This window comes from Epithele typhae (genome assembly GCF_022376455.1).
Source record: "Epithele typhae strain CBS 203.58 chromosome Unknown BXZ73scaffold_25, whole genome shotgun sequence".
In the NCBI taxonomy this organism is placed as follows: Eukaryota; Fungi; Basidiomycota; class Agaricomycetes; order Polyporales; family Epitheliaceae; genus Epithele; species Epithele typhae.
The window spans coordinates 233,830-252,960 of record NW_025954216.1 but is presented as its reverse complement, the minus strand read 5'-3'; the positions used below and the strand labels follow the sequence as shown (position 1 = coordinate 252,960).

The window sequence follows — 19,131 nt, the reverse complement described above, 5'->3', positions numbered from 1 at the left end:
GCACCCGCGTCCCCTTCTCTGCGTCATCTCCCGTACAACTCTCACCACGAGCGAAGTTCGCGCTCACCTTGTTCCTTGTCTGGATGTGAGCCCGTTCACCGCATCAGGCATGACCAACACACGCCCTGGGCGAGATAACTGAGCTCTTCTCCGAGTTCTTCAAGCGGCGTTCGACGCTCGAGCCAAACGTAGTCCAGGCCATCACACCTATGCTTGTAGGCCTCGTCAGACCACGAGAAAGATACGCTGGTGGTGCATAGTCGTCCCACCTGGGCCACCGGCGAAGAACGGCAATGGAAGCCGAGGCAATGCTCTCCTCCCCTGCTGCGCAGTGTCCCGCCCACATGGCTTCGCGACTTCTCGGTTGGCACGCACAGCAACAATGTGAACCGACCCGCAGCGAACGCGGGGAAGTCAGCAAAGCAACTGAGAACGCAGCACGCGCCTTCACGGAGGGTGGCAATCGCCGGAGTAGTCGTTGGTATAACAGATAAGCTGATCGTCGGTCTTGCGTCGGTCAATCGTGTTTTCCGCCAGCACTGCATTTTCATTGTGGCTCTTCCATCAGCCGACCTGATAACGGCCGGGCACAATTTGAGGAGCTAGAGAGGGTAGACGAATAATGCAGCAGAAGGTAGTTCAAGAAAAATCTACAGAGTGTCGGGGATAGAGGGGAAGTACAAAGGGATGGCCCTGAGTACTGCCCCATACGGATCAGACCCAGACGAAAGCATACGAAATCCGCGACGAGAATGTGCTTACCGTAGAGACCAAGAATAGACAGTATTTCTTTCACCATATGACAGTACGCGACCGTCACCTATCGCGATCATGCCCTTCAGTTGGTCTCCTCTTTTGTGAAGACCGTGGGCGCGAGCCTGATCCGGCTGTTGGCAGTGTCGTACTTGCTATAGAACCATTGGAGGAAGGTAAAGCCATCTGTGACCACCTAGCCAGGTAGGCCATTGGTAGGCGGGAAAGGAAAGGACACCGACTGATGAATTCAAGCCCACTCCCGCCGTTGTGTGCGAAGTCGCCGATGACGACGTAGATCTTGTCCGCACTTCCGCCGAGCATTGCGTTGAGCGACCGCGGTCAGATCTGGGCATTCGGCACCATCTTGAATACGCCATCGCCTGAACAATGCGTCGACGTCGACGCCAGCTAAAGGAGGAAACCCGGACCACACCTACCAATCTTGAAGAAGGGCAGCAGAACTCGAATTCGGAGCACTGGAACTCGCGAGCCTGGTGAACGGTCTGTGGCGGTGGATATGCGGCTCGTGGTGAAGATGGTAGAGGTGGACGTGACGGAAATGCTCGCGCAGCTGACATAGTTGTACGAGCGCGATCGCGCGCGTGATGCACATTGAGCAGTGCGGAGAAGCATGGGGGTTTCTGTCAAACGTCGCCCTGCATGGTCACTGCTTGAGACTGTAGTGCGGTAAGTGAGTGAGTGGAGCACACACAAGTAGAAAGCAAATTATATACTTTCAGCCCTCAGACCGTGGGGAGGCCCGTCATCGGCATTAAACGAATGCGCCCCGGCGTGAAGCAGTGACAGTTATGTTTTTCTTCCGGTTGAATGGTCGGAAAACACGCTTGAATGGTGCGAAACCTAGGTCATGGATGTCGGTCGCAGACCTGACGCCGGTGTCCGGTCTTTGACGTTGGCCAGTGCGATGTACCTACTGGTGGGACAAACGAACGGGCTGGGCGGCGGGTCCGAATCGTAAACTCCGACATGACTCCGCCACCGAATTTGTGGCGGAGACTATGATTGTCGCCTTGGCGCTACATGAACGCTGGCACCTTTGCTTATCGGCGGTGTCAACGTTAGTGCTTCTCCTTGGCTGAAACCTGCCACTTGCTTAACTTCACCACACAGCACACCCTGGAAATGGACACTGGGAAACCTTAGCACAGACGAAAATCCTCAAGGCCGTGTCACCGTCGCTCACTCGCAGCATTCCACCAGTTTCGACGAACTTGGGGTGGAGACACACAATACTATCACACCGTTTTCAGTACTTCAGGGTTCGTTAAATTGATCCTGATGGTATACTCTTTATTGTTTACTTCTCTCAGTATAAGCTTTCAGACCCAGGGTTCACGCTGCCTTGAGTCCTTGACATCACTGTCGCAAGAGTTAGCAAGCATACCTCGGCGCACGTTCTGGTCGACGTATCTCTCACCCCGTCTTTTACTGCACAATTACCATGAACAGCAGGTCTTACCTCGCTGAGCTGTTTTCCAATGTCTCGACCTCAGAGTCCTGGCGGTCCAAATTGAGAGTGGTTGGGAAAGTCTTGATGGAGATTCCTTCTCGGACATCAACGAAAGGAATGATTACTGATATGCGTGACATTGTCAGCGACCATGTCAGCATTGGTAAGTTGTCCACACTTTTCCGTCATCGGCCGGGGTCTGACACACAGACCAGCCTTCGGGACCGAAATTGTGACTGGGATCCTTCCCCACAAAGGTTCAATCACCGCACCTGAAGATATTGGACGTTGATGATGGACGCTAAGGAATGGATTTTGGGCGTGCGTGTCCCGATGGGGAAACCGCCCTTTCGGAAAGCCCTTGGCCGAGTGGCTTGCTGTCGTAAGTGTGAGTAAATTCGAAGTTGGACTCAGTTCACACATCACTGATATTGCCATAACAGTCCCAGCCTTGGTGCTTGGGACTGAGTGGTGGCACTCGCAAGATGCGTCAGCTGTGCATCCCACAGGCGGTAAGGTGCTTCGTTGCTGACTGTCGGCAGAGATTTTCTCCCAGTGGCCAGTGAACGGTGCCATGTCTGGCCGGGCCCGTGGAAGCTTGTGAACTTCTGACCGAGGGCTTTCGGAGTTGGCGCCCGTGGTCCACACGTTCGCCAACGTTGGCCCTGGGGGGGTGAAGTGAGAGGGCACGGGAGGCCACGTTCGCGGGAGGAGGAGGCGCATCGCTCTCCGGTTGACGTACATGCCCCGATCGTCATGGGGGGTCATACCAGGCGCTCGCGGCACAGACTGGCAATCGTCATACTTACCGCGGGTCGGGCGCGCACCCAGGCGCACCCCGAGCGCCCAGAGTCGAGGTTCCCCAGACCCGGTAGGAAACGCCGCTGGGACACGCGCCCAGCGACACACGGGTCAAGTGATGATGCGAAGAAAGACGAGGGTCTTTCTGGTGAACTAGACAAGGCCTGAGCAAGCAAGAGAGGTAAGCAGGAACAGAGGCGTCGCTGACGTAAGCTGACGCCCCCACTGCAGGCAATGCAATGCCACTCGCCCGCCTCCGTGCTGCCATCCACCATACTGTATATATACAGCTTCCGCCATGGCACTCTCCCTCCTCTCTCCGTCCGTTCTGTACCCTCCTCTCATTCATGGCTCTCGACCTCTCTAACCGTGTCGATATCATCGACATGCGTGCCCGCCAAACTCCTTCCTCCGCCTCCGTGCGCGACGACATCCTCGCCGGCCTCAACAAGCCCGTGGGCGAAAAGCAACTCCCCACGCTCCTCCTTTACGATGAGGTTGGCCTCCAGATCTACGATGAGATCACTACCAATGCCAAAGAGTACTACCTCTTTCCCGCCGAGGAGGAGATCCTCAAGAACAAGGCGGATACCATCGTGAAGGTCATGCACTCTGCAAACCCCGCGCAAGATTCGCTCGAGGAGAATGTAGTCGAGCTGGGAGCCGGGTGAGTCTTCATCTTGATGTCGCGAACCACTCGTGCTCTTTCTGGCAACTGGCTTCAATCCCTTCCGCGCTCACTGTCTTTCGTGTTATCACATGAGCTGGGTTATCTCTATCCCTACTTCCGCTCTTCTTCCCGCGGAGTCCCATTTTGACTATCCACATCTGTCACGCGGAGTATAGCTTCTGTATCTTATCAGCGCGCCTTCGCCGAGTCTCAAGTACGGCGTATATAAAGCGTGCATTCTGATAGCTCGTACAGTGCGCTCAGGAAGACCTCCCTCATTCTCCGTGCACTATCACGTCAAGTGCCCGAGCCTTTCAACACCCCTCCTATCAACTACTACGCTCTCGACCTTGAAAAACGTGAACTCGAACGCGTACTCATGGAGGTCAACCACTCGGATATGGGACCCGAACTGCAGGGCAAGGTCTCCACCAACGGTCTCTGCGGCACCTACGACGAGGGCCTCAAGTTCATTGAGGATGGCGGCCTTTACGCTCGTACTAGTCTGAATGACATCGACACTTCGTTTACTGCGAAGTATCCCCTCGAGCCAGTTGCGCGCGACGTCTCACCCAGCTCCGACTCGTCGGATCGGAGTCGCACCGTCCCAACCGAGGGTACGGAGGCTACACCCCCATTAACCCCTAGCGTCCAAACGCCTCTCCACATCCTATTCCTGGGGTCTTCACTTGGCAACTTCACGCGCGGGGAAGATGCGCGGTTCCTCAAGTCTTTGCCCCTTCGTCCGGGCTCTGGCAACACCTTGCTGCTCGGCCTCGACCACGGCAGTGACGGAAAGCAGATCGAGGCCGCATACAACGACTCCAACGGCATTACGCGCAAGTTCATCATGAACGGGTTAACATGCGCCGGCCGAGCGCTCGGCGACGAGAAGCTTTTTGAACAAGACAAGTGGGAATACGTGGGGCGTTACAATGAGGAGCTCCGTAAGCCCCCCTTCTTCGATGTTTCGCCATGACGCAGTTCTGATGTGCATACGCACGCTAGGCCGTCACGAGGCATATTACAGGTCCACATGCGATCAGACGGTCGTTGACCCCGGGAGCAAAGCATCCTTCCCATTCGTAAAAGGGGAGCTTGTACGTGTCGAGGTTTCCAACAAGGTGCGCCGGTCGCCTAGTGTGTGTTCGCCGGGCACCATTTTGACCAGCATGTAGTTCTCTGAGCGCGATGCCTATGCGCTCTTTACGGAAGCAAACCTTCGCCCGGTGCATCGCTGGACGGACAGCTCCTCCCAGTACTCTCTATGGCTCCTGGAACGCCCACGCTTTTCGTTCCCGCTACTCACCTCCCCTGGCCGCACCCAGGATGCCTCGCGTTCTCCATTCTCTCTCCCCACTATTGACGAGTGGCGGCACATGTGGGCTGCCTGGGACTTCATCACACGCGAGATGATTCCTCAGTCGATGATGTTCGAGAAGCCTATCGACCTTCGGCACATCTGCTTGTTCTACTGTGGACATATACCCACGTTCCTGTCTATCCACCTGGCGAGACTGCTCAAGGAACCTGGTACCGAGCCTGTGGAATTCAAGGTGCGTTTATCTGACTTGGATCACGTACAAATGCCTGATCACGGGTTTCCCCATTCAGTACATCTTTGAGGTTTGTCCTGATTGTGCATTGCTCGGCATCGCGCCCGCCTTCTAATCCCTATCGCAGCGCGGCATCGATCCTATCGTCGATGATCCGACACAATGTCATGTAGGTCTTCATTTCCGCGACAAAAAGCGCCCTATTGATGAGATGGTCAATTCCTTTAGCCTCATTCCGAGGTGCCTCTGCACGACGAGGACTGGCCCTCCCTGCGCAGCATCTGGGAGTTCCAGGCCCGCGTGCGGACTCGAGTACACGACCTCTACGATGATATTGAGTCTGGGAAAGTAACGCTCACTCGCAAGATCGCCCGTGTACTTTACATGACCTTGGAGCACGAAGCATTTCACGCCGAGGTAGCTGGCATTCTCCTCGTTATACGCACGACGTTTCTGATGAGGGCAATCGCAGACACTCCTTTACATGCTCCTCCAGCGTGCCGGCACCGGCACGATCCTCCCACTGGCTTTGTATCTCCTCCCTGGGAATCCTCGCTGAGGCTTGGGATACGCATCCCCAGCCGGAGACCCCAGCCGTCACTCTCGGCCCGGCCACGCTTTCCATGGGCCACGACGACGACGAAGCCGACGATGACTCGACGGAAGTGCTCAGCCACGACTTCGGCTGGGACAACGAGCACCCGAAGCGCACCGTGCAAGTCGAACGGTTCCGCATCGAATGGCGACCTGTTACCAACGGACAGTTCTTCGACTTCTATGTGAAGGAGGGTGGCAAGGACCTCGTCCAGCTCCCGAAGAGCTGGGTGGAGATCGACGGGGAGATCTTGGTGCGAGCCGTGTTGCTTTTGCTTCACCCTGGTGATTTGAAGTTGACTCGGTGTTCAAGGTGCGACGCTGTACGGCCCAGTCCCGATGAAGATCGCTAGGAACTGGCCGTTCGCGTCGTCGTACGACCACCTCTCCAAGTACGCGACCGTCAAGGGTGGACGTATCCCCACCGAGCCTGAGCTCCGTCTCTTCATGGACAAGTTCGAGTGCGGCTACGAGGGAGGCGCGAACATCGGGTTCCGCAACTGGCATCCAATTCCGTACGTTGGGCCTCGACCACTGAGCCGAGAATGTTTCTCTGACCTCAAAGCTTTGAATTGGACAGACCTACAGCCGGTGGCACAAGGACGGAGGGAAGGGTCACAATGGCGGGTTGTGGGAATGGACGTCGTCCGTTCTCGAGAAGTATGACGGGTTCGTGCCGTCGAAGCTGTACCCTGGGTGCGTTTGTTTCCCTAGGGCTCGCGTATGACGCTGACAGCTGGTGCAGGTACTCGACCGATTTCTTTGATACCCATCACCAGGTTGTGGTACGTCGATGCCTCTCCGCGTTCACGGCTGCCCCTGATGGAGAATCGCAGATCGGCGGATCGTACGCAACGATTCCTCGTCTGGCAGAGAGGCGCACGGTGCGCAACTACTACCAGCACAATACCCCTACGCGTGGGTCACCGCGCGCATCGCGTACACATCTGAGATATCTTGGTATTGGAAGACGGGAGAATGGCAAAGGAAGCTATACCAATGTACATCTACGGAAAGGTTTTTGGATATGTTTCAAACGACCTTGCACATGTTGTCTTGTATTAAGCAAGCAAATCGCATAATCGTTGCTCCGTACACAAGGTGCTACTATACAACATGCGAGGAGGCGATCGTCAGTCTGCTGCCACAAGTTGCGCCAACCTGACTTCCGAGTTCATCACTGACCGGACGCGACGCGGTCGTGCCGCGAATACGTCAATGGATTACTCTATGCACCCCTCCATACATCCCTTCTTTGCTCGCTCGCATGAATGCAGAAAGTACGCACCGTCGCGTTCATGGTCTCGACGATTGCCAATGCATCGACGCGTTTGCGGGATATCCCCACTGTGGCGTCACAGTTCTGACCTGGAGTTGAAGAACATGCTTGACCCGTCCAGGTGCAGCATGTTGGAGAGGAGGCGACACGTTCATAAGGCCCGACATGATAACGTCGATGTCATCGCTCGACGGCGGGGGGTCTTCCAGCGCGGCGGCCGCGGACTTGACCCGGGTGTGGTCGAAGAGCTCGTCCTCCTCCAGCTTCTTCACCGCCGCGCGGAGGTTGTTCATCACTTGCTCAAACATTCTGCAAGCACGCGCACAGCGTCGTCAGAACTCCGGCGTGCGTAGAAACGAGAGCCAGAAAGAAGACGTACGATTCTCCTCAGCGGGGGTCAGCTTGTGGCGCGAGGACGGGCGCGGGAGGACGAGCGGGTCGCGGCTCGCCTCCTCCTCTTCCGCGCGGGGGTTGTGCAGGCCGATCGCGTCTTCGCACTTGCGCTCGAACTCGCTTTCGGAGAGCTCGGCGTCGACCATGGTCGTCTCGTCCGGCCCGTAGTCTGTGCCGATGGTGCTTGAGGGCGAGGGCGCGCGCATGACGGTTGGTGCATATTGGAGGTCGGTGGGATGTACGACGTAGAGTTGGGGAGGCATGGCCGGAGACTGGATAGCGTCGCAACAAGGTGACCGGTGAATGTGGCTCCGGAATGGTGGCGCCCAGTTGATTCTGGCTTGCAAGGATACCTAATTAGAAAACGCGTGACAAGACCCTAGCTAATGACGCGACGCGTCGAAATACATGGACAAATAACGCGTCGGTTGAAGATGAGAAACGCGTCCATTAGTCAGGCGCGCCGCGCCAATTATAAGAGCGCGCGTCGGGACGCGTTCTCTCTTTCCTGCAGACCACCACCTCCCTCCCCTCCTCCACCTCCCGTTCCCTCTCCTCCGACCTTAACATTTGCCTTGCGTGCCTCCTCACTCATGGCCTTTGTCTACAAGCGAGGTTAGCCTTCCTTCCTGTTATTTTCTGGTCCGCCCACTGAAGCTGGCTTCACTCTTTTCCGCCCTCAGACGGGTAAGTCGCGTCTTAACGCGTTCCAAACTCACCACAGAGCGGCCAACTGATCATATACACTTCTCTAGTCGCAAGGAGCGCGTCCAGTTTGATAAGGTGCGTGTTTCGACGCGTGTCTCGCCTTGTGCATCACTCATGGACGTTGCAGATCACGGCTCGGATAGCTAAGCTTTGCTACGGCCTCGACAAGGATCATGTGGACCCGATCGGGTATGTCTCTCGCATTTCATGCTTTCAGAAAACTAATCATCGCCTGCAGCATCACCCAAAAGGTCATTGCTGGCGTTTACCCTGGTGTCACGACGGTAGAGCTCGACGTGAGTGTTCTCTGTCTATTTGCGCGAGACTCCAATCTCAGAGAGGAATAGAATCTCGCCGCCGAGACGTCCGCATACCTCACTACCAAGCACCCCGACTACGCCATTCTCGCCGCTCGCATCGCTGTATCAAACCTTCATAAGGAGACGAAGAAGAACTTCTCCGCTGTAATCCACGACCTGTATCATTATGTCAACCCCAAGAACGGCAAACCCGCTGGTATGATATCGGACGAGACGTACGAGATTGTACAGAAGAACGCGGAGATGCTTGACTCAGCGATCATCTATGATCGCGACTTCAACTACAACTAGTGAGTGCTTCTGTCCTCGACCTTGGGCGCTTAGATTTACTTTTTCTTAGCTTTGGTTTCAAGACTATGGAGCGCTCGTACCTGCTGAAGATCAATGGCCGTGTTGCGGAGCGGCCACAACACTTGATCATGCGTGTCGCCGTTGGTATCCACGGTGCTGACATCGAGCGTGCCCTGGAGACCTACAACCTCATGTCCGAGCGCTACTTCACTCACGCATCTCCTACCCTCTTCAACGCCGGCACGCCGAACCCTCAAATGAGCTCATGCTTCCTCGTCTGTATGAAGGACGACTCTATCGAAGGCATTTACGACACTCTCAAGGACTGCGCTATGATCAGCAAGACTGCGGGTGGTATTGGTATCAACATCCACAACATCCGTGCGACCGGGTCGTACATCTCCGGTACCAACGGCTACTCCAACGGTATCGTCCCTATGCTTCGTGCCTACGACTCCACTGCCCGCTACGTCGACCAGGGAGGCAACAAGCGTCCGGGGGCTTTCGCCATTTACCTCGAGCCGTGGCACGCCGATGTCTTCGAATTCCTCGACCTCCGCAAGAACCACGGCAAGGAGGAAGTGCGTGCTCGCGATCTGTTCTACGCCTTGTGGATTCCGGATCTCTTGTGAGTCTTATCCTTTCGTAACGGCGAATTATGAGGCTGAGATGCCCCGTAGCATGAAGCGTGTTGAGGCTGGTGGCAAGTGGTCGCTGTTCTGCCCCAACGAGGCGCCGAATCTTCACGAGGTCTGGGGTGAGGAGTTCGAGGCGCTTTATGAGCGATACGAGCGCGAAGGCCGTGCTCGCAAGACCATTGAGGCCCAGAAGCTCTGGTACGCCATGCTGGAGGCGCAAATCGAGACCGGCGGTCCCTTTATGCTCTACAAGGATGCCGCAAACAGTACGTTGCGCCAACTTTGCTTCTGTCGATCATCTGCTCATTCTACTCGAAGGGAAATCCAACCAGCAGAATCTCGGCACGATCAAGTCCTCCAATCTATGCACGGAAATCATAGAGTACTCTTCGCCTGACGAGACCGCTGTGTGCAACCTGGCATCGATCGCTCTTCCTTCGTTCATCGAGAGCGGGAAGTACAACTTCCAGAGGCTTCACGACGTCACCAAGGTTGTTGCCTTCAACCTCAACCGTGTCATCGACGCCAACTACTACCCCATTCCCGAGGCCCGCAAGTCCAACATGCGCCACCGTCCCATTGGTATCGGCGTGCAGGGCCTCGCCGATGCCTTCATGGCCCTCCGTCTGCCCTTCGACTCCGCCGAGGCCCGCAAGCTCAACCTGCGGATCTTCGAGACCATCTACCACGCCGCGGTTGAGGCCAGTTGCGAGATGGCTCAAGCCCATGGTACCTACGAGACGTACGAAGGCAGCCCGGCGTCGCAGGGCAAACTCCAGTTCGATCTCTGGGGTGTGACGCCGACTGATCTCTGGGATTGGACGAGCCTCAAGGCCAAGGTGGCGCAGCACGGTCTCCGCAACTCCCTGCTTCTGGCTCCTATGCCGACGGCTTCGACGAGCCAGATCCTCGGCAACAACGAGTGCTTCGAGCCGTACACGAGGTGGGTATTCGTGACGTCTTCGCAGCTTCCGTGGCTGACATCCTTTGCAGCAACATTTACACTCGCCGTGTCCTTGCTGGGGAGTTCCAGGTCGTCTGCCCATGGCTACTTCGTGAGCTGGTGGAGCTGGGTCTCTGGAATGACGACATGAAGAACATGATCATCGCCAACAATGGCTCCATCCAGAACATCGACATCATCCCCGATGACGTCAAGGCCATCTACAAGACCGTCTGGGAGATCTCGCAGAAGAAGGTCATCGACATGGCCGCGGATCGTGGCGCTTTCATCTGCCAGTCGCAGTCGCTGAACGTCCACCTTCAATCGCCAACCACTGGTCAGCTCACAAGCATGCACTTTTACGGCTGGAAGAAGGGTCTCAAGACGGGCATGTACTACTTGCGCACTCGCCCCGCGGCTCAAGCGATCAAGTTCACTGTCGATAGCTCCTTCCTGAAAGCCGCCGCCAAGAAGTCTGCGCAGAAGGCGAACGGCATCACCAATGGCACCGTTGACGACGTAGTCTCCACCGGCCTCCCTCACTCTTCGACCCCCTCCCCCCCGGCGCCCTCAACACCCATCAAGCAGGAGCCTGTGACACCTTCTCTGAGCACCCCCGTTACCAATGGCGTGTCGACACCCACACCGGCCTCCCCATCTCCTGCCCCTACCGCCGATTCAGCGCTGGCCAGTGCGACTGCCTCGTTGACTCTCGACGAGCGCATGGCGAAGGCGGCCGCGCAGGACCCCGAGTTCGCCGCTGCGCTACAACGCGCGCGTGACCTCGAGCTCGAGCAGGCGAAGCTCGCGTGCTCGATCGAGAACAAGGAGGCTTGTCTCATGTGCTCTGGTTGAGCGCGCTCCCCAGGGCGCGCCCCGATCTCGCTTCCGGTGTCATACGTCGTGGTGGACTCGCATGTACGCAGCTGTGTATTGTTTTGATCATGTTCTCGGTGTATCCATGTCTATCTGTTCCTTGTCTATGGCTCTCCTCACATAGCCTCTCATCTTGTACCGTTATGACACCCGCATATCTAATAGACTGGCATGAACTCTCGTTTATTGACCGTGCGCCGAAAAAGCTCGATCTGGACGAGACCAATTTGTTCCGCGGGATTCGGGAATTAAAGTTGGCGAGCGTGGGAAGGATGCGGTCAAGCCCACGGCGGACCCCTCTCGACCTCCTCCCTCCCCCTCGTCAGCGGCGGCCATGTCGACGACGGCACTCGCAGTGCACCCACAGCCGTCCCCTGTGTGCCGGCTTCCCCCAGAGCTGCTCATTCACATCTTCGTCCACTGCTCCGACCCCCCCTCCGACCAACTCACCCTCCTCGTCCTGGGCCAAGTCTGCCGCCACTGGAGAGAAGTCAGTCACATATCACCGCGCATATGGCAGCACATCTATCTATGCGAGAGCAACGGCACCAGCCTTTCTCACAACCAGGCCCTTCGATGGATGCAAAATGCCAGTCCCCTCCCTGTCGACGCTCATATATGCACGTCCACCACGGACATGATCCTCCCCCTTATGTCCCCCCTTATGTCCGACATGCGGCGGCTCGAGCGGTGTGTCATTTCAGGCCGCCACGAAGAAGAGTTCAAGTTCTTCGAGCACGCTTTCGACCCCGCACGCACATGCCTCGTCGACGAGCTCGGCCTCCTCATCAAGGGGTCCTCTGCTCTCGATCCCCTCGGCCTCAACGCCAATTCCGATACCGCGGACGACCGGCCCTTCCCAAACATCTTTCAGGTACACTGCCCATCGGAGGGGCCTCCGGAGCTCGCCTTCCACTTCTCCCTGTACGCCCTCCCCCTTCCTTTCTCCATGTACCCGATCCCCGTCAAGTCGCTCTCCATCACCGAGTTTTCTCTGGATGTCACGACCGACATTCCGCGCATGCTCGCCTTCCTCCGCTGCACCCCCGCGCTCGAGATTCTCCACTTCGCCGGCTGGCCTCAAGAGGGCGATCCGATCCAGCCCGGGAAATCCACCCTGTCACACTGTCTTACCTGCATACCCTCCGCATCCGGAGCACAGTCTCCGTGCGCGCCATCCTCGCGCACCTCCACGCCCCTGCGCTCCGGGAACTCTACCTCGAGCACACAAACGTGGACTTCGAGCTCCGCACGGAGCCGTACGTGCACGCACAGGCGCCACCCGAGGACGGCGAGTCGGACGACGAGGCACACGACTTTTCGCAGTCCCCATGGTCAGACCACGCGACGGGCATGGGGCTCCGCGCGCTTCTCCGCCGCAGCCAGCCGCCGCTCGAGGTCCTCCACATGGACTACACCGATCTGCGGACGAAGGACTTCCGGTGGGTGTTCGAGCATCTCCCCCTCCTCCGCGAGTTCCGCATCGTCGGCTCGGACATGTCCGACCGCGTCGTCGCGATGCTCGCACCCTTCCGCCTGCGCCTCGCCGGGGACGGCCTCCGCATCGACGACAACGACGGTGTGTGGAAGAAGGAGGGCGAGAGCGCGTGCGAGTTTGGACCGTGCGCGTCCCGCGACTCCAGAGGCTCGAGGTGTGGCACTGTCAACGCATCTCGGGCGACGCGGTCGTCCGCGCACTGCGCGCGCGAGTTGCGTTCACGGATCTCGCGGCGCAAGAGGGCTGGGGCAACACTCTGGAGAACATCACGATCGTCGGGTGCGCCGATTTCGTGTTCCAGCACGCGGAGGCGTTGGAGGCATCGCTTGGGCAGCGGCTGAGGCTCTCATGAGTCGTCAGTCGTAACTGGGCGTGATGAACGTCGTCACCTATCTCTCCCATCGGGTTCGAGGACTTGGGGCTGCGCCCGTGTATAATACTCATCTCTGTACGATAGTGCTCTCTCCTCGCTGCGTTTTGCGCTCCGAAACTTTGTGCTGAATGCTCGCTCGTTTTCTTGTGGACTCCTCATTTGTAATGGTACTAATCGTCCTTCTGACTCACCGCAGTTCATTCACTCGTACATAGCACGTTACGGAACACGAACACATCACAATACATCGTACAGATGTGCAGGGTCGTTGGCGGTCTTCACGTTGCCGTTTCGTCTCCATCTGTCCGCTTAGATCTATCTTCATCTCTTAGTCGGCGTAGGCTCGCGAAACAACATCATCGTCGCATCCCTCGTCGTCGGTTTATATACCTATCAGATCTATTCGTTTTCACACTGAAATACTCTGAGTCGGTGCTGCATGTATGTCATCGCACGCCTCCCTTGCACGTACATGTGGAATCACCATGACACAACCATTCAGCATGCCGCCCAGTAAATAATTGCAAGGTCGCGATGCAGTCTCATGTAGAATCACAGGTTTGTGGGTATAGCAAGATGTGCGCCAGTGCCATGCTACCGATGACCTTGGCCTGACGTCCTCGTGCGCTGCTCGGAACTGCGGAAGTTACAATCAGCGGACGAGAGCCACATGTGCGAGGCCCACCTCATGCTCCTGGTGGGCTCGCGACGCGGGGCGCGGGCGGCGTACTAGGTGACGGGGATTGGGTATGGGAGGTGAAGTAGGCGAACTGTGAAGGAGAGTTGTAAACCCACACGCACAGTTGTCCAGCAGGTAATTGATGTGTACGGGTCGCTCACTAGCAATACATAACAACCCAGCCAAATCTGGTGAAATACCAGTTAAACGGTACAGCTACAAATAGTAATTTATTGCTACAACAATCTCGGCCACACATGAGAAAAAAAACAGCAACTCGCGAGTCCATCACCTCGGGGCCCAAACTCCACTCCTAAGTGCTCGCTGAAAAATGTACGCCTGTGAGTCCACGCTCCGCTTCGTGCGGATCACCCTCAGCTCCTCGAGTAGCGTCTGTCGGCGGTACTCCAGGCGCAAGTTCGGCACGTTTGTCTGTGTAGCCAGCCCCGTGTCGTCATTATCAACGCAGCAACTGCGGGGTACAAAGACCGACACACCTTGTTGATCTCGTTACCCGCCGCGCCGGGTAGATACCACTTCTGCCCGAGCCAGTGGCGCTTGACCTCCATCTCGAATCCGCTTGGATGACGGAGTTGCGGGCGAGCTCGGCGAGGGAGCTCTGCGGGAGCTTGTAAATCTGCGCGAAGGGCGGGCCAAGCGGAGTGGGGGAAAGGTGTGTGAGTAGTGCAAAGAGACATGGAGGCGGATGGCTCACATGGCGGCCACGCTGTACTCCTCCAGGAGCGGTTCCTGTGAGCGTTGGGGTCAGCCTCTCCCGTCTTCTCGACTGCGCCGCACCACGGGACAATGCGATACCTTTGTGAAGTGGAACTGGAGTGGATCGTCCGTGCTCAGGCTGACGTTGAGCCCGACATGGAAAAATTGCGGCAGCGGGTTGCGCTCGTAGGTGAGGAAGAGTGCGTTGTTGCTCAGCGGGCTCATCGCGATGCCGATCTGCTTCAGGTAGAAGAGTACTGGAGCGCGGGGACCTTGCGCAGCAAGATGCCATGCGAGATCGAGTGCGCGGTAAGGAATGCCGACGCGAGATGGTCCGGGTCGCCCGCTTCGCCGCAGTGGGGACGGAAGACGAAGGTGCCTACAGCCCAACTTGGGTTAAATTCGTGAACGGCCAGATGTGTGCGCGGACACTCACAAAATCCTCGCGCGCGACGCCAGTGATTGAGGCTGGCGATGTTTGCGTACATGTAATAGACCCTGGAATGACGTTGGCTCCGCGGAGTAGTTCGACACAACGCATGACCCACCAGTACGAGTAAGGTGGTGACTCCTTTGCGGACCACAAGCGGGGATAGGGGAACTTCTTGTGGAAGCGGCGCTCAGTCTTGGACTCATCGTCCACGGTGTCAAAGCCGATGACGCGTTGAAGGAAAACATGGAGTTCTGGGTGAGACGAGGGGTCTTTTGTGACCTCGAACAGCGGCTGGAAAACGTCTGAGACACGTTATAAGCAACTGAGTGGAGATGAGAATGTCACTGACGTACTGCGCACGATGTCCTCGAAGTTTGGACCGATCCGTTGGCCTTGTACACGTCGTAAAGACGGGGCACCTGGATCAGCCAGCGCACATTGTGAGAATACAGCTTGTGGTTCACGATCCACTTCGCCAGCTTGTCCCACTCGTCGTAGCTCCTTCCGTAGATGCTAAGACGCCACTCGCAGTTCTGACAGGCGTGACATCAGACCGCGATATCGTTCCCACTCAACGAGGCGCTCACCTGGTACTTGCTCTGCTCGAGATCGTTCATGACCTCTATCGCTTCCATGAGCACTTGATAACCACGCAGAAACACCCTGCACTCACCCTTGGTCAATTCCGCGAGATACCGGCCATGGATGTAATTGTCCGTCTTGAGGAAGATCTCGCGCAGGCGCGACTCCCCGATTGGGTTGTACTTCAGGTTGAACTTGTCGAACCGGTGGAACGAGTCCTGGTGCGCGTGCATGTCCAGGGTGTCGATCGAGAGGTCGTACGCGGTCAGGTTCAGAGATTGGAACACCTGCTCGAGCGTGAGCTCCTTCCCGTCGCGGAAGATCACGACATCCTGCAGAAAAGGCGCTTCAGATCGTGTGTTGAGGCTCGCGGTCGCTGGGGCTCACTTGCGGGCTGCGCTTCATTTTTGACTTGATGAAGCGCAGCAGGTGTTTTGGTTCATACTGCTTGAGTGATGGACGTGGGTGTCCACCTTGCGGACATTGTAGAAGTCGCTGGTGGCCACCGTCTTCGTCAGCGCGGACGGCGCAAGAGGTGGAAGAAGACCTCGCACCGGTGCGGAATGCCCTTCATCTCGGCCAGCTCATACTGCTCGTTCAGGAGGGAGTACATCGTGAATTTGCTCGCGAGGTAGTTCAGGCGGCGGAACGCGAAGCTCTTGGTGGGGCCGTCGCAGATAACGGCGAGCACCTTCTCCAGGTCGACGAAGTACTCGCGGATAGTAGGTATATCGAAGTGTGGCGTTTTTTCTGACGCGACGTGAGAGACGGTTGGACGGGATAGTAGTATGCATTGCTGCAGCGCCGTGTATGCCACACTGCAGGGGAGATGTCTGCTCGGGGCGACACTCCGAGGCAGCGCAAACAATCTATGAAGCTACCAACATACATGGTCTACTGGAATGTCCGCCTGAGCGGGCATTCGAAGTGACCAGGATGTCCTCCATCGTCACTTCGTCCTCTGGCCCTCCAACTGCCCGCTCAGGCGGACCTGCGAAGAAAGCACGCACCTTCTCCCTTGTAGACCTGGAACACGCCCTTCTCGTCGATGGCGAAGTTCCACTCGTGCGCCCCCGGAATGTCGCACGCGGTGAAGTCGAACTCTTCATCTTCGTCGGGTGCGGCACCGAGGTGTCTCGGCACAGCGGTGTCGTGCCCTTTCCAGTGCCAGTGAGGCGGAGGCGGGCGAGGGTAGAGGCGCCACGGCGAGAAGGGGCTCTTAGGCGGCTTGCGTGACGCGTAAACGACGTCCGGGCAGACGCCAGATACGCCTATGATGTCGTCGTCGAGCCCGGTGAAGACACCGTCGTGGTCGCGCGGGTTGAAGCCGAGCTTTTGGCCAGAGCGCGACATGAACTTGTCGCGGAGGTCGAGACATTCGTCGAGCGACTGGAAGATCGGGACGAACTCCGACGGGACGGGAGGTTCTGCGAGCAGACAGCGAATGCGCGAACGAGTCAGCGAGATCGAAATACGGGACCGGGGAGCTGGAGGGCGACTGGTAGGCTCTGGGGGCGCGAGTGCGCTCCTTGAATTTGAAGAGAACCTGCGCGGCGCAGCAGTCTCGACATTCTCCCTGATCGTGCCCGCGCGCCCCGGAAAACCGACTGGCGCGAATGGACAGTGAACGTGCAACGCACCTGGTGGCCTCGCCTGCCCTTCGCATCCCCAGGACTGCCCGGTACCATGGCCTCTGGTAGCGCCCACTCGTTCGCGGGCTCTGGGATCGACGAGAGCCTCGCGGCCAGGAACGGACTCTCGCGAGGACGCTGCGAGCCCGACGGCATATTCGGGGAGTTTAGCAGGGAGCTCGGTCGCCCCGTCGCGTTCGTATCGGACCCTCGGCGGTGGGCGAGCAACTTTTCTTCGATCTGTCACAGCGCGCTGAGGGTCAGCCGTGAGGATGCGAGACTGCGAGCGCGGAGGCCCGGGAAGGGGACTGGGGAACGTACTTGATGCAAGTTTTTCTCCTCGGAGTAGTCGAAGAATCCGCCTGTCGGATCGAATTTGGGCACCGGGGGCGAGTGCAGCTCAGGCCGGGAGTCGGAGGAACGACGGGAGGAGCTGCTGGAATCATCGTCCTGGATCTGGAGGGCGGAGATGGAAGGCAGCTGAGACATGGCGGGGGGAGACAAGGCGTGCGTCGACCCTGGGCGTGCACAGACGAAGAGCGCGGGGGCGGGGACGATGCGGGGACGAGCAGAGGTCGAGGGCGCGTCGAGGCAATGTATAAAAAGGCGGCAGTCGGAGCGGGCGCCGCATCGCGCGCCTCTCGTTCTGCCACCAGATGTATGCGTTTCGTTCGCCGGCCGACAAGCCCTCTCGCACCCGCCGATCTGAGCCAAAAGGCAGGCAACGTGTAGCACACGACGCAGAATACAGGTATCGTTACAGCTACTATATGGCGCAAGCAACAACACGACTCGTACAGCACCCCACGACCGACCGACAAACCCCCGTCCGATCGCCACGCAGGCAACCACGTTGCCACTAGGATGGTCTCGAAAGCCAGATGCAAAAGACCATTCACTCCTCGATCTCCAGGTCCCCATACGGCTTTGAGCGGAAGTAGCTCTCGTCGAAGTGGTGCACGCGGACAAACCCATCCTCGCCTCCAGACGCGTAGCAATCCCCCTTAGGAGACACGGCGATCCTGCCACACCGTAAGAACAGAAGCGCATGGTGCTTGAAGGGAGAATGAGTACGCACGTGTTGACAGGACCGAAGTGGCCTTTCACGCGGCCAACCTCTTCTTCGAACAGTTTGTGCCAGAACCGCGTCTCGAACTTGCCTTGCCGCAGGGAGGTTGTCGTGACGCTCATCGCATCCTGCCCGCCACCAAGGAGTACGTACGGCTTGCTCGGCGACAGGGCCGCACTGTTGAGGGGTGTTTCCGTGACATAGGTCTTGAGTACAGTGAGACTTTTGGTCTCGTGCAGCTATTCAAGAAGAGACGTTAGGGACTCCGAGGAAACGACGTCGAACGTGCGCACCCTGGCGGTCTTGTCCTTGCTGCTGGTAATGAAGTACGACCGGTCCGGAGCGAGCTGCAGATCCGTCACGACGTCACGGTGCGCATGCTCGTTTAGCATGACTTCATCGCCAGTTTTTGCGTCGAAGAGGGCAATCTTTCCGGATTCGTGGCCAGTGATGATCATATCTGGCCGGTGGGCGAATGCGCATACAACGGCTTTGGAGCCGATGGGGTGGAACATGGATGTAGGCTCTTTCGGTTCTGGGTGCATCACGGCACATGTTAGCACATGCACCTGCGAGGCACACGGTAGTAGGGGGAAGAAGCAGAGGAGGAAGAAGAGGAGGCTGGTGAAAGCGATGCAATTGGTGGGCGGAACTCACGATCCGTGCCATCTCCGTCCCGGTTAATCGTGAATATCCGAACAGCACCCTGGTAGCCCATACGCTGTTCCGTAATGCAGACAATCTGGTCGTCATCTTCGCTAAAGGCGACCCGTTTGACCGCAGTGGGGAATTCCCATTTGAAGAGACATTTTCCAGTTTGTACCGACCACAACCGCAAGGTGTTGTCGGCCGA

The 19,131-nt window shown here is 57.5% G+C and overlaps 5 protein-coding genes across 5 annotated transcripts; 3 read left to right on the top strand and 2 right to left on the bottom strand.

Moving 5' to 3' along the window:
* Window positions 1-838: 838 nt before the first annotated feature.
* Window positions 839-1,077, bottom strand: BXZ73DRAFT_101586 (uncharacterized protein; the record flags this gene model as incomplete). Its single annotated transcript, XM_048014953.1, has 2 exons — window positions 839-939; window positions 996-1,077. The coding sequence occupies 2 exons, from the start codon at window positions 1,075-1,077 to the stop codon at window positions 839-841; spliced, it is 183 nt and encodes a 60-aa protein (XP_047877734.1).
* Window positions 1,078-3,375: 2,298 nt separating this feature from the next.
* BXZ73DRAFT_77696 (histidine-specific methyltransferase) lies at window positions 3,376-7,688 on the top strand (the record flags this gene model as incomplete). Its single annotated transcript, XM_048022719.1, has 12 exons — window positions 3,376-3,695; window positions 3,954-4,645; window positions 4,707-4,822; window positions 4,877-5,254; window positions 5,382-5,423; window positions 5,483-5,671; window positions 5,836-6,133; window positions 6,162-6,363; window positions 6,437-6,544; window positions 6,594-6,633; window positions 6,685-6,766; window positions 7,249-7,688. 12 exons carry the CDS (start codon window positions 3,376-3,378, stop codon window positions 7,686-7,688), a joined length of 2,907 nt encoding a protein of 968 aa, XP_047877733.1.
* Window positions 7,689-8,113: 425 nt separating this feature from the next.
* On the top strand, window positions 8,114-11,275 carry BXZ73DRAFT_90098 (ribonucleotide reductase; the record flags this gene model as incomplete). Its single annotated transcript, XM_048025506.1, has 10 exons — window positions 8,114-8,135; window positions 8,204-8,207; window positions 8,276-8,303; window positions 8,356-8,417; window positions 8,467-8,524; window positions 8,576-8,838; window positions 8,889-9,467; window positions 9,520-9,743; window positions 9,796-10,420; window positions 10,471-11,275. The coding sequence occupies 10 exons, from the start codon at window positions 8,114-8,116 to the stop codon at window positions 11,273-11,275; spliced, it is 2,670 nt and encodes an 889-aa protein (XP_047877732.1).
* A 355-nt stretch (window positions 11,276-11,630) lies between these two features.
* On the top strand, window positions 11,631-13,146 carry BXZ73DRAFT_90097 (uncharacterized protein; the record flags this gene model as incomplete). Its single annotated transcript, XM_048025505.1, has 3 exons — window positions 11,631-12,415; window positions 12,454-12,875; window positions 12,911-13,146. 3 exons carry the CDS (start codon window positions 11,631-11,633, stop codon window positions 13,144-13,146), a joined length of 1,443 nt encoding a protein of 480 aa, XP_047877731.1.
* Window positions 13,147-14,134: 988 nt separating this feature from the next.
* On the bottom strand, window positions 14,135-18,823 carry BXZ73DRAFT_90096 (AMP deaminase; the record flags this gene model as incomplete). Its single annotated transcript, XM_048025504.1, has 17 exons — window positions 14,135-14,278; window positions 14,344-14,415; window positions 14,436-14,483; window positions 14,573-14,596; window positions 14,663-14,800; window positions 14,836-14,942; window positions 15,000-15,061; window positions 15,112-15,298; window positions 15,346-15,529; window positions 15,584-15,618; window positions 15,670-15,910; window positions 16,040-16,073; window positions 16,133-16,328; window positions 16,589-17,106; window positions 17,286-17,449; window positions 17,531-17,642; window positions 18,792-18,823. 17 exons carry the CDS (start codon window positions 18,821-18,823, stop codon window positions 14,135-14,137), a joined length of 2,298 nt encoding a protein of 765 aa, XP_047877730.1.
* Window positions 18,824-19,131: the final 308 nt, after the last annotated feature.